The sequence below is a fragment of the Medicago sativa genome, chromosome 3 (assembly GCF_051527215.1).
Source record: "Medicago sativa cultivar Bolivia chromosome 3, Bolivia_mono, whole genome shotgun sequence".
Lineage (NCBI taxonomy): Eukaryota > Viridiplantae > Streptophyta > Magnoliopsida > Fabales > Fabaceae > Medicago > Medicago sativa.
Window position 1 is genome coordinate 51650495 of NC_140751.1, and position 14475 is coordinate 51664969.

At 32.6% G+C, this 14475-nt stretch overlaps 1 protein-coding gene across 1 annotated transcript; it reads left to right on the top strand.

Moving 5' to 3' along the window:
* Positions 1–437: 437 nt before the first annotated feature.
* Positions 438–9183, top strand: LOC146938146 (alpha/beta-Hydrolases superfamily protein). The gene is made up of 19 exons (XM_085752150.1): positions 438–786; positions 1806–1993; positions 2741–2845; positions 2959–3030; positions 3190–3337; positions 4681–4763; positions 4851–4906; positions 5263–5399; positions 5525–5618; positions 5701–5766; positions 5845–6067; positions 6232–6333; positions 6429–6514; positions 6935–7057; positions 7635–7704; positions 7795–7886; positions 8250–8354; positions 8439–8569; positions 8827–9183. Exons 1-18 carry the CDS (start codon positions 458–460, stop codon positions 8550–8552), a joined length of 2193 nt encoding a protein of 730 aa, XP_085608276.1. The 5' UTR covers positions 438–457; the 3' UTR covers positions 8553–8569; positions 8827–9183.
* Positions 9184–14475: the final 5292 nt, after the last annotated feature.

The following is a 14475-nucleotide window of genomic DNA, read 5'->3' on the forward strand; positions in this document are numbered from 1 at the left end:
CAGAATCCACTTTAGGAGCATCTCTTTTTTTCAATCGCCTAACATCGTCCACACCGCATGTTTCACCCCCTCAAGGTTAAATTGTTTGGTTAAATCCCCACAAATGCATCAAGTTAAGTGTTTTAAAAGTGAGGTTAAATTTTTTTATTTAATGTAAGGTGGAAAGCCAACATATCAAATTTACGAGGTTCCTCGTCAACTTCATTTCTGAAATCGTTGGACAATGATACAGAGGTTGGATCAAACACAAACTCACGTACATCTCGTACTAAACTACGAATTTGCATGTAAAAGACTAACATAATACCAATTAAACAAATTAAACATCCACTTCTTTTTTTAAATCAAGGAATCAATATAAACTTCGAAATAAAAATAATGGACCAAAAATGTGTTTAACCTTTTTATAATAAGGACATGGAGTATAAGGTTTTATTATTATAAAGAACATGGTGCAATGGCCACGTTAGCTAGTTCTGCTCTCACTCTCATCACTCTCACTCGTTCTTCTTCTTCTCATTATTCTAAGTGCTTATTCAACCATTTCTCTTCCAAAACGCACCATCAACGACGTCGTTTTTGCTCCTTCAACACCTCCACAACAAAGACAATGGCTTCTTATACACCCCCCTCAGATACCGATCCAATCACTACCGCCCCTTATGGTTCTTGGAAATCACCCATCACTGCTGATGTTGTCTCTGGAGCTTCCAAGAGACTTGGTGGCACCGCTGTTGATGGACGTGGTCGTCTCATTTGGCTTGAATCACGTCCAACTGAATCAGGGTAAGTTTCATTGACCATTTGTGTTTTGAGATTAAAATAAGCACTTTTGGATAAGCTGGAAGTGGAAAAATGATTAAAAAATTAATCTTTTGGAGTTTTTAGTCATCCATACACAGATAAAACAGCTTAATTAAGCTTTTATAGCATAAGCGCTCATACACGTGTAAAATCATTTCTGTAACAAAAGATAAAAGAAAGTCAAACTAAGCTATTCTGGATAGTGTTTATTGGAAATAAGCTGAAAACAACTTACGCACATGTTACAAGTTGTTTCCATACGCTCTTATAGGCTTATAGCATAAGCTCTCACATATGTATAAACTGTTGATGGCTGTGGCTGTCTCATTTGACTTGAATCATGTCCAACAATATCAGGGTAAGTTTCATTGACCCTTTGTGTGATTAGCTTAAAAAACGCATTTTTGGATAAGTTGGAAGTGGGAAAAGCTGAAAATTTTAATCTTTTGGAGTTTTTAAAATGAGGGGTAACCTTGGCGCAACTGGTAAAGTTGTTGTCATGTGACTGAAAGGTCACGGGTTTAAGTCCTGGAAACAACCTCTTGTGTAAAAAGCAGGGTAAGGCTGCGTGCAATACACCAAATGGTGGGACCCCTTCCCGGACTCTGCGTATTCGGGAGCTTTAGTGCACCGGGTTGCCCTTTTTTTTGGAGTTTTTAAGATGACCCTTTTGGCCATTAAGACCGAATTTGAATAAACAACTTAATTAAGTCCTTATGCTATAATCGTTTATCATACTTATGTATCAGTTATTTTGAGTAACAAAAAAATAAAGTCAAACTGTCTTGATCTTTTGATATAAGCAATAAGCTGTCTTCATAACTCATACACTATCCTGCATTGTTTATGGAAATAAGCTTAAAACGGCATATAAACGCATCATATGTTGTTTTCATTATCTCTTCAAAACAGTCTCGCAAGTGCTTTTGTCAAGAGATAAACTCAAACAAGGCAATCAAAATAGATGCTAATTTACTTTTTTATTTTGTTTTTTGTTTTAGACGGGCGGTTCTAGTTCTTGAGCCAGAAAATCCAGGGGGTGAGGCTGTGGATATTACTCCAAAGGAGTTTGGAGTTAGAACATTGGCTCAGGAATATGGTGGTGGTGCTTTTACTGTTGCAGGAAATGTTGTGTTTTTTGCAAATTATAAAGATCAGAGATTATACAAACAATCCATCACTTCTCTCGGTGAGGAAGCAACATCAGTTTATATGTCTAGCTGTTTTATTATTGACACGAAATGACAGTTTTTTTGTGCCCCTTTGATGTACTGTCTTACTTATGTTAGTTTCGTTCATTCATCACATTGTGTTTTTCTTTACAGTTAATCTTAGTCCATGTTTTGACTGACGGTGAGTTTCACGAAATCACCATGGCACCATGATTTTTCCGAACTCACTGCCAATCCAAACATACACTTTGTTTACTTATACTCGCTCCGTCCCTGTAGATCTTAAGAAAAGTTGTTAGTACAATTAATGTGTCTATTTTGTGATTGAAAATTATCCTTTGTTTGTATGTGTATTTTTTTATTTTTTTATTTTTAAAACTCGGTATCCGATCCAATAATCGACTAATCCGAGGGGACCAATCCCACCGCCCACTTGCGGGGCAGCCCACCGAAATTGGCACTAGAAGGAATCGAATCTGAGACCTCTGGAAGTTTGTATGTGTATTAACTTTGACTTTTCATATTTCAAGAGAAGCCAGTAGTATTAATTAGGGGTATGTTTTGGAAAAAAAAAAATAATAAATGCATCTAGTAATTCGTATAAGGGCTTATACTTAGGGACAATTTTTTTTCTTAAAGAGTGCTTATAATTAGGGACAAAGGGAGTATATTGTTTTCGATCAACCTTAGAATGTAGATTCGGTGTTTTGTTAACTAGTGCTGTTTTTTCTTTTTTGTTCCGTGTGCGTGCTTTTCTCTTGCAGATGTGCCTCCTATACCTCTCACTCCGGATTATGGTGGACCAGTTGTAAGCTATGCAGATGGAGTATTGGATACACGCTTTAACCGTTTTATTGCTGTAAGGGAAGGTAAGGGGTTATGATCTGGTCTATCCTTGAGGTTTATGTTAGAATGCTCTCATTGTGTTTTGTTACTTTTTAAATTATTCATTCATTTGGTCAATATATAATCACATTGTTAGATCGTAGGGAGAGCAGTCAAAATCCACCTACAACTATTGTATCGATAGCACTTGGCAGCAATGATGATCACGGTAATTATTTCCATCTTAATTGTGAGTTTAACCTCTGGAGGGGTTTAATGAATACTGTAGATTATGTATTTATTTGTCGCTAGTTAGGGGTTTTCAAAAGTTGTTCTATTTTGATATACGGTATTACAACCATTATTGACTGTATCATTTGACTTTCAGATCCAGAAGTACTAGTCGGTGGGAGTGACTTTTATGCTTTCCCACGTCTAGACCCTAAAAGTGAAAGAATAGCATGGATACAGTGGAGTCACCCTAATATGCATTGGGATAAATCAGAACTTTGGGTTGGCTATATTTCTGAAAACGGGTGAGTAGAATTCTTTGCCTTAGTTGTAACTTGTGTAAGAATTAAGACAGTCTGCTTACCCTGTATATGATTTCTTTAAGGGTTTGTCTAACATGCACGACTCACTTAAGTCTTCTATTGTGCACAACATTTTCTTAATCAGATGTCATCTATTTTAACTTCTAATATCTTTTTTTTCACAAACTATCATCACAGTGGAATAGAATTCAGTTTAACTTGCCCTGTATATGATAATTCAGTTTGATTATTTTGAACTGTGTTGTGTCTTCAAGCTCTATTAACAACACACTTCTCTCCTCCTCCACTTCCCGTTCTTTATAGTTCCGACTAGTTTGGCACAGCCACCCACAGCAACACATATTCATTCCTCTGCTCTACGAAGCCTCCATTTTGGGTCCCTTTCACTACAAACAAAATCATTTACAAATCTGTAGTTTCATAATAGATTTCATAGAAAAATAACAAATTTATTTAAGGTCTGGGCATTGGTTTGAATTTTAATAAAATTGGTCCATTTTACAGACAACGTACAGAAGCCATGGTTCTTTTGAGAGAGCTTTTTTACTGACTGTGTGATGCTAGAAGAGAAGAGGGAGAGGAAACGTGGAGTGGGGGGCCAACAAATCAGTACTTGGGCTTATAAAAAATAAAAAAAATTCGGCGAGCGTGAGGGAAAGGGTAATAAATCCTATGTTAAAGGTCCATCATGAGATGCGGTGAAACTACTCAATCCAACCATAAACAAACGTGTTGCACCATGCTAGACTTACTACACTCTTGCACCATAGATGCAGCCTTTCTTTAAATATGAAAAGTTGATACTTATGCAGATATATAGTTGTTTTCTGAATCATACAGCGCATCTTTTGTTGATTAAGTATATACTATAGGGGTTCATTTAAATATCCTTAAAAAAAGATGCGATTACTTGAGTTGTATCAACTAGTACATACTTTGAAGTTGTTGGTGTTGATACTCTTTGTGTAAATTCCGCGAGTCTATAATGAGATCACACATCTTGTATTTATAATGATTTTACAATAAATACATTGAATACTTAATTAGTAAGCACTAACCTAGGAAGTTGTATATGTCTAGGAGTAATAACAATCAATCTAGGAAGTTGTACAATTAAAGGAATATCTAAAGATTCTTAATTTTAACAACTTTCATATACTGTTTTCATAAAGCCGCATGCATAGATTTTATTCCTCCATTTTGGATCTTATTTTGTCTCTTGGATCTAGTTTTCGAGGTCCATATAATAGTTGATGTTACTGTTTCATATTATAAGTATATGTTACATTTCAACTTGAAGCATAATCATCTAACTTTCCATGCAGAGAGATCTACAAGCGTGTTTGTGTAGCTGGGAATGATCCTTCAGTTGTGGAGTCTCCAACTGAGCCCAAGTGGTCCTCTGATGGTACTTAATTTAGAAATTTTATGTAACACCCACAAAAGTCTGTGAATTCTTGTTTAATATACACATTTTTTTATTTTAACTATGCAGGGGAACTTTTTTTCATCACGGATAGGGGAAGTGGTTTTTGGAATCTCCATAAATGGGTAATTATATTTCACAGATCAATCCTGCTTGCCATGAATTATATATATAGTTTTAATTAACTTTTGATCGTCTGTATTGATAATTGTTCATAAATACTTTGTGTAATTTTAAATTCACAAGAAAACTATGCATTCTAGTCAACTATTTTTGTGAATAAATACTTCTGTTTTAATACTACAGATGCTCTTAGTTGATAATTTAAATTTTCAATTATCATCCTAATTTGCTGTTTGTCTCGAATTCCTTTTTCAGCAAGATGATTGTGACAAACAATTTGGTTGCAAGCATGTTTGAGTGCTATTTTTTAATTATTTACATTTTATTTTTCTTTTCTAACTTCTTCAATTTGTTACAGATTGAGTCAGAAAATAAGGCCGTGCCTGTTTATTCTTTGGATGCCGAGTTTGCTAGGCCACTATGGGTTTTTGGTATGAATTCTTATGAATTCGTGAAAAGTCCTAAACAGAGAAACTTAATTGCTTGCAGTTACAGGTGATTGATTCTTAGTCTGCTACTTATCTGTCTCTTTTCATCTTTCCTTTTATGCAATCCATAGTGGCCTAGGAAACTTAAGAATCTGCGGTACAATTAATTCAATGGTTTGATTGTGTATGCAGACAGAAGGGGGTGTCATATCTTGGTATTATTGAAGATGCGCAGGGCTCAAACCTCACCGTGCTTGATATCCCTTTCACAGATATCGATAACATTGTAATTTTCATAACTATATCTTTGGCTTCTTTGTGAGTACTCAGACAATAATAATTTTAATTTTGTAATTGTGCCATTGCAGACTTCTGGTACTGATTGCCTGTTTGTCGAAGGAGCATCCGCAGTTCTTCCATCATCTGTGGCCAAGGTGATTTCTTCTTTCTCTCACCATTCTAATGTTAAAGTCATTAATGCTCACTCCCTGATAGCTCTCTTGCTTTTTCAGGTGACTTTAGATGACAAGAAATCAAAAGTGGTTGACTTCAATGTTATATGGTCCTCATCACCGGATAGTTTAAAATATAGTTCGTACATCAGTAAGCCAGAGCTGATCGAATTCCCAACTGAAGTTCCTGGTCAAAATGCGTACGCATACTTTTATCCACCATCTAATCCTACATACCGAGCCACTGAAGGGGAAAAACCTCCATTATTATTGAAGAGCCATGGTAAATATTGGTCCTGCAGGAATCATTACAGTTTAATTTGTTGGTTTATGAAAATTGTGTACCAATAACTTAGTAGTAGTGCAACCACCCCCTTATAGGAATCATCACTTAGTAGTTGTAGAACGACCACTTTTAAATGTGTTATTTTTCCTTGAATATTTCAGGAGGACCAACAGCTGAAACACACGGAATTTTAAATTTGAGCATTCAGTACTGGACTAGTCGTGGTTGGGCATTCGCTGATGTTAATTACGGTGGAAGCACTGGTTTGTTTCTCACCCTTTTCTCAGAAGTGGTTTGTTTCTCGCTTTGCCTCCTACAAAATAATGTGCTGAATTATATAATGCATATTGTTTGGAAGGTTATGGCAGGGAGTACAGGGACCGACTTTTAGGACGCTGGGGAATAGTGGATGTTAATGACTGTTGCAGTTGTGCTACATATTTGGTAATTATTTGTTTTATAGTGTAGGAGAATTTGGAAAAATCTCATTTGATTCTGCTAGGAACTCAAGAATTGAACAATTTTATTGAAATATTAAGAAAGGATAAAAGAGAATATAAGAGTAATATCTCCAAGGGTTTTATAATAACCTCAACTAACCAACTATAACAACTCCTAACTACTTTAACTATTCTAATTTGTCATTATTCTATATCCTAACAGATTATCCGTGATTTTATTTATTTTATTTGATTGTCATTATTAGTCCTAATTAAGGGGACAACTAATAGTGTAATTTTTTTTTCTTATATAAATAGTCCAAGATTGTAGTGATAAAATATGAAAGTATTATTCCATTACTTTTTACATACATTTGTGGTTGATGAATATAGTGTGAGAATGGTTATATAATCTATTTTCTAGGTGGACAGCGGAAAAGTTGACGGGGAGCGGCTGTGTATAACAGGAGGCTCTGCTGGTGGATATACCACCTTAGCTGCACTTGCTTTTAAAGATACTTTTAAGGCTGGGGCTTCTTTGTATGGTGTAAGTTCATCTTCCTACCCTTCACTTTCACTCTTATTATCCGTAGACAATTCATTTTCCTAAAGATGAGTGTTTGTGGACTTTCCGACTTGTCATCAACTCCAATTATTTTTGGATTTTTTGTACATTTTATTTGTTTTCATTTCTTTGTCACTAATAAAGATAAGAATGTGATGAACAATTTTTTCCCTCTGCTTTAATATTCTTTTAAGTGGTTAGTTTTATTTAGGTTTGTAAATTGCCGATCACAGAAACTAGTGATTTGTTCGAATTTTGCTACACTACAGCACTTTAGCCGCAATTTGACAACACTTTATACTAAACTGCATATCGCGGAACAATAACAGTTTGTCAAAATTTTGCTACGTTATGGTGTTATAGCTGCTATTTGACAACACTGGTTTTAATTATCCATGTAATGGCTTACAGCTGCATGCACCTTTTTTAGCCTTTTTTTTCTAAACATTTTCATAGCCTTTTTTAGCTGCTATTTGATAACATAGCATGCGTTATAATAACTTCAATTGAATAGTTATCCTTCCAATGTAATTAATTGGCCAATTGGTCTCTCAAACAGGTAGCTGACTTGAAGTTATTGGTAGAAGAAACTCATAAGTTTGAATCTCATTACATTGATAATCTAGTTGGTAAGTCAATGATGATCACTTGATGCATCGTGTTGCTCTTTTTTGATATGTTTTTATTTGGAGTTCATTCATTCTCTTAACTGATTGCAGGAGGCGAGAAGGCGTGGTTTGAAAGATCCCCAATCAACCACGTTGATAAATTTTCTTGTCCCATTATTTTATTTCAAGGATTGGAGGACAAGGTTAGTAACGTAGCAAGTAAACCTTCAATTTGGCCCTTGAACTATAGATATATAATAAACCATCCATAAATTATCTTCAATTCATCTAGTTTGTCTCTAAGTTACTTTTTTTTTTTTTTTTCTTGTCAAAAAAAAAAAAAATAGGAGGGAGAGTGATTATTTAGCGTCTAACATGATTGATTGAGAATAGTTAAGGAACAATTTTTTATATCTCGATAACTTTGAGACCAAATCGGAGAAAGGGTGATAGTTCTAGTTCAGGAATCAAAAAAGATTCTAAAGTGTAAACTGTTGGCCTATATATAAATCTAGTTAAACTAATCAACAAATTTCAGTTCGATAAATAAATTATACTCATTGCAGGTTGTGCCGCCGAGTCAAGCTCGTGAAATTTACCAGGCATTGAAGAAAAAAGGCGTGCCCGTTGCTCTTATTGAGTATGAAGGAGAACAACATGGTTTCCGAAAGGTATACACTGGTTTAATTCTTTCATAAATGTAGTTTATGTAGGAAACAGATACAATATGCACTAACCGAATGGGTTGGATGTAGGCTGAGAACATCAAGTATACACTTGAACAACAAATGGTTTTCTTTGCGCGATTGATTGGGCACTTCAATGTTGCTGATGATATTACTCCTGTCAAAATTGAGAACTTCGATTGAGAATGACTTTTCTAGAGGTATTAATGGTATCCTTCTTTATAGGAAAAATTACATTGGTGGACCTTTGAGTTTGATCCTTATTTCGGATTGGTCACTGAAGTTATTTTTTCTCGAATTGGTCCTTTATGTTACTTTTATTTGCACCGTTAGCCTTAAAGTTAAAGGATCAATCTGAGAAAATGGTCATTCTTAAAGGACCGCAGAAATAGTTTTTCCTTCTTTATATCTATGTTAGAACAAATGCTAAAAAATCCTTGTTATACTGTAAATTCAGGAAGTTCTGCTAGAACAATTGCACTGATGATGGTCTCCTGCCACAGCAACCATTTTGCCAAGAGTGTGTGCTGCAGAGTTTCTACTACATATCCTCAAATCTTGTTTAGTTCTAAATCTGGTTTATGATTATGATCTCTTATTTTGACCATGTTCAGGAAATGTGGCATGTATTTGTTGTCTAGAATATCAGTCCTGCATAAATAAAGTAGGTGGTAATGAATCATAAACCATAATGCTGTGAAATATTTTGCTCACAAAGTTGCAATAATAATGCTCTGCATTTGTTTTCTGTAATCTATTTCTCATAACTTATTATTCGTATCATGAATTTAAATCACATATATGATTTTTGATATATTATATGGCATCATTTATTATGCTATTAACTATATAACATAATAAAGTAATTCATTTTGCAATAAATGATTTTTATTTTTTATTTTTTATTTTTATCCTTTAAAAGAGAGAACATCAATTTATATTTTCAACATAGTATTTAGTATTTATTATGACTGAGAAAAAGATATAACATATTTAGTGGTATGTTGATTAAGAAACTAATGATGGAAATACTGAATGAATCTTATAAAAAGGGACAAAAAAATATTTTCAAAAGAGTCTTGTAATTATCGCTTGTTTAATGGAAATGTTTAGGGTCACAAGCATATAATAATTAATCGGGAAGTGATATTTTAATGAAATTAGATTTATGGGGAGTTTGATTTGGCTAAAAAATATCTCTCTCTCTCTCTCTCTCTCTCTCTCTCTCTCTCTCTCTCTCTCTCTCTCTCTCTCTCTCTCTCTCTCTCTCTCTCTCTCTCTCTCTCTCTCTCTCTCTCTCTCTCTCCTCTCTCTCTCTCTCTCTCTCTCTCTCTCTTCTCTCTCTCTCTCTCTCTCTCTCTCTCTCTCTCTCTCTCTCTCTCTCTCTCTCTCTCTCTCTCTCTCTCTCTCTACTTTGGCGTTTTCCTAAACCGATTTTCTTGAGAGGTGCAAATGAAAAAAATAGGCTTACTAGAATGATTGAAATAAAACTTGATAGCTTGTACAACTGTGAATCATCCTTTTTCCATTGTTCATGATCATCAGTAGTCACAAAATCAACTGTAGTTTTGACCATCGATTATGACATTGTTTAACAAATCAAAAACTATTTTTTTTTTTTTTTTTAATCATTAATTCATATAAGGACGCCAAAAAGTGGTTTTAGGACATTATTTAAATTCAAAGTTCTAAGTTTTAATGAAAAGGGATGTATTTATTATTTTGAGACATATTTGACCTGTATTTTTACGACAAAATTGTCTTTGAATACTTAAATAATGTCCTTAGCTCTTAAGCAAACGTCCAGCTACTCCAACAAGATCGTAGATTTGTCCTAACTTTTTCTCTTATTGGAAATTTGGGAGACTGATTGAAACTATATTGGTATTCTCATATTTATAGGCGTTTTCGTATACATACTTTTTAACAAAATCTTCTCAGATTACGTCAAAAAATAGTAGAACATATAACAAACTCAATAAATAAAATAGATTGAAGATACAGTAGAAACTCTTTGAATTAATACTCGGTAAATTAATAAACTCTCTAAAATAATAAATTTGTCCGGTTCCGACTTGGGCCAATGTAAAAAATTGAAAAACTCGATAAAATAATAAGATAATAATTTTTTGGGAGATCCCTTTATAATTTTCGGTCCCAAGAAAATCATAAATTAATAATTCATAGAAACCGAAAAAAATATATTAAAAATACATTGAACACATTTGTTCCTCTTGTTTACATTTACCGTACTTCAAAAGTCATTATTGATTTCCAATGCATATGAACACAGTAGTTATTAATTTACGTTGAGTCCTAAGGTTCGCTGCAACGTAATTCTAAGAGGCGTAGACTAATTTGCCTTTTTATTTGGTATGTACAATATAATTACTTAAAAACTCTTTAAATTAATAATTATTAATTTATCGATAAATTAATAACTCTCTAAATTAATAAATTTCTCCGGTCCTGACATTATTAATTTATAGAGTTTTATCTGTATAATAAACTCGTTAATCCTCTCGAAAAAAAACAAACTCATTAATATTTATTGGTTTTAAATTAGTTTTTTTTTTTTTTTTTGCAACAATTGATTTGAAATATAGTTAAAAATCACAAAGCAAATATTTTTTTACCACTACAAAAAAAACAAAGTATATCTTTTTTTTTGTTGGTACAAGTGGGTCACGTATTCCTTAAAGTCGGTTTGAAAATAACTAATAATGTAATACAATACCCCCTCCGTTTTCAAATTATACGTCAATTTAACATAGATTAAGAAATATGTTTAGTATTGTTTACAAAAGAGTAATTGTGAGATTTTTTACAAAAATATCATTTATTAATGGTATGAAAAATTCAAATTAAAAGAATGGGAAAAAGATAAAGCAATGATAGTACGAGACATAATAGGAAAATAAACATTAATGATTCTTAGATATCGTAAATACTCCATCCGTTCCAAAATACATGTCGCAGTCAACCACTTCACAGTACACATGCCAATACACAACTTTGACCATTTATATCTTTAATTATGTATAATAAAAAATTATAAAAATTTGATATTTTGAAAATATTTATTGAGTCAAATTGTATTTATGTATTAGTTAAAAAATATGGTCAAAGTAACCTACATGAATAATGCACATTGTAAAATTGCAACATATATTTTGAAAAGGAGGGAGTAATTTAGAGCGGAGGAAGTACAATTTTTATTGATTCTTCCCTCAGAAAAAATTGTAATAATAGATTCTTGTATTGATTCTAATATTAATGAGTGGCTTTTGAAATTGATTTTCACTTATTACTCTTCCCTCTCCTCGTGTAGATTTTTGTTTTTACTTGTGTTTATTTATTCGTTTGAAGTGTGTTTTGTTTTGTGCTGTGTTTCTTGTGTGTTTTGCTATGTACTTTTGTACATATATTTATTTTATGTTTTATGTACATATTTGTTTTTGGGTCCCTGTTTAATTGCTACTATATGTTAGTGGTATTTTAAATATTTTCTTATTGTTCCAGTTTGATTTTACTTTAGCATATCTCAAATTAATATCAGATAGTGGTACAACAATCAGGTTTTTTTTTTTAGAGTTGCAGCTTAGTTTAGCCTTACTATGTCTCGATTGATATCAAATGGTAGTATAATAATTGGTGTCTTAAGTCTTAACTTTATCTAAAATAGTTTTCTCTTTTTGGTTTTTCTTCTTCTTCTTCTTCATATATCTTTATATTTTACTTTATTGTTTTTGCTTGGTGTCTATTTTTTTCTTCGTTCTTTTGATATCATTTTTCTTCTTCTCTTTCTCTTCCTTTTCTCTTTACTTGTTGTTTATTTCGAGTTCTTTATGATTAACTTCCCCTTGTTTCTCTATTTTTTTTAAATGAAGTTAATTTTTTGAGTAAATTACACTCTCATCCCCTCAAAGATGCTTGAATTACATTCCTCTCCCCTCTTATGTTAAAATATACACTCCCCTCCCTTGAAAAGTAAAATTTAAACTCCCCTCCCCTATAAGATGCTTGAATTACAACTCCCTCCCTTAATAATTAAATATGGACTACACTTTAATCTATTTTAACATAAATAAATATTTGTATAATATATATTAATTTTGAATCACCATTTAAAAAATATAAATTCGTTTCTTTATAATCTAAATGTCAATATCAATTAAATTTAAATATTTTGTTATTAATTTTATAATTTAGAGTATAAAATTCATTTTTAAATGAGTAATGATTTTGTACATCTAATTGATGACAACTTTGGTGACAACCTTGTTTTTCTCTCTTCTTATTGGTCAAAAACAATGGGGAGAGAAAAAGGAAGAAAGAGAATAAGAATGTCATGTGAGTATGAGAGAGAAAGTTGTCCAAAAGTTGTTGCAAAATGGTTGTACAAATATCATTTCTCTTTTTAAATAACCATACTTAATCGATTTTAGTAATTTTTCACATATTTTAATTTTATTTTGGGTTGTTTCATATTTTATAATAGGGTTTAAAACTACATGTTAATGAAATTGTGAATAAAAAATAGAGAAAGATATGTATTCAAAATTTGATTATATTAAAATGAATCCGCAATGCAATTTTTCTTTTAAGTGTGTTAGATTATTTTTTTGGTAGATTATTAAAAATTATAAAACAAAATACTGAGGGATTAAAGCGTAGATTTTAACATAAAAAGGGAGGGGAATGTAATTCAAGCTTCTCTCAAGGGAGGGGAGTGAAATATTTTTTAATATATTTTGAATAAGAGGGGAGGGAAGTGTATATTTTAACATAAGAAGGGAGGGAGAGTGTAATTCAAGCATCTTTGAGGGGAGGGGAGGGAAGTGTAATTTACTCTAATTTTTTGATAAAGAACTATTATACGTTCAAAATTTTTCTAGCCAAGCCGCCTTTAAGAAAATGGTTAATAACAAAAAGCTTTTTAAAACCCTGAAACCCAATCACACCCCCTTTCTTGTGTTTCAACCCAATGGAAAATGAGGAAATAAACTATCACATATGGAACTCCTCTCACTAGAAGAATCTAAGGATCATGACAAACATAAATGATCTTTAAAATGTTTATCCTAATCTTCCTTCCAACCCTTATGATAAATAGTTATAGAAATTAGGTAAAACCAAATGGACATGGAGGGAAGCCTTGTAGAAACCATTACCGCATTCTCCAACTCAAGGATCTTAATAATTTATCCAAAAAAATACTAGGGAAGTAAAAGGTGAAGAGAAGTACAAAAACATTTATTCCTTTATTTTAAATGTTTTTGAAATGCTGGTGAAATAGTGTAAGTAGAAAAAAAGGGGAAGTAAATGAGGAAAAACTAAAAGAAGGGAAATTTAAGTGTTCAATGAGTTTTCTTCAAGATACATGGAGCCAATTTATAGATAAAATAATTCCTGAAAGAAATCACATAAAATTTTGCTAGTGTTGATTAATCTCTACTTTGTATATACCAAATGATTCTTTTCGCAACACACACACAAAAGTTATATTTAAAACACCCAAAACTAAAAAAAACTTTAGACAAATGGTTGATAGCTAGGTGGAAAATTTCAAGGTTCATAATCTTGAGAAGATTTTATTTCTTGCAGAGTAAACATGAAGCTAAAAAAGTTATAAAATGACACACACCCACACACACGTTATATTTAAAACCTCCTTTACATGCTTCTTGCATGGGGTTTGTCGACCAGTATAGAATTCTAGCCGAGCATAATCTTTAAAGCATCTCTTCATTATAAACATCAGACTTTGAGTACTGCAGACATTTAAAGGACTCTATTCGAGCATCAAAAGAACGAAAAGTCCTTTGGGCCACCTTTGCTATAGTTAGTCTACTTTCCCATATTCGAGTTACACACCTTGGCGTTCCTATAATTCCCAGGGAAAATAATCCGAACAATTCAGGTATGAGTATGATTAGGTTAACAAGGGTTAAGAGGTAGACTAGCCGTGAAACCTAAATGAGAATTGAGGAAGTCATATTAAACTTAAAATGGAAAGATAACTAAGAAAGTAAAAACCATTCATTCACCTAACCCTAAAACACTTTGACTTTGAACGAAGTACATCACTAATACAGGTGTAACA

What these genes read in the sequence shown, in the direction of transcription:
- LOC146938146 (XM_085752150.1), top strand. Translation starts at nt 458, where the DNA reads ATGGCCACGTTAGCTAGTTCTGCTCTCACTCTCATCACTCTCACTCGT. An exon ending in TTTGGAATCTCCATAAATGG is followed by an intron (nt 4,907 to 5,262) that starts GTAATTATATTT and finishes AATTTGTTACAG; the next exon opens with ATTGAGTCAGAAAATAAGGC. An exon ending in ATTATTATTGAAGAGCCATG is followed by an intron (nt 6,068 to 6,231) that starts GTAAATATTGGT and finishes TGAATATTTCAG; the next exon opens with GAGGACCAACAGCTGAAACA.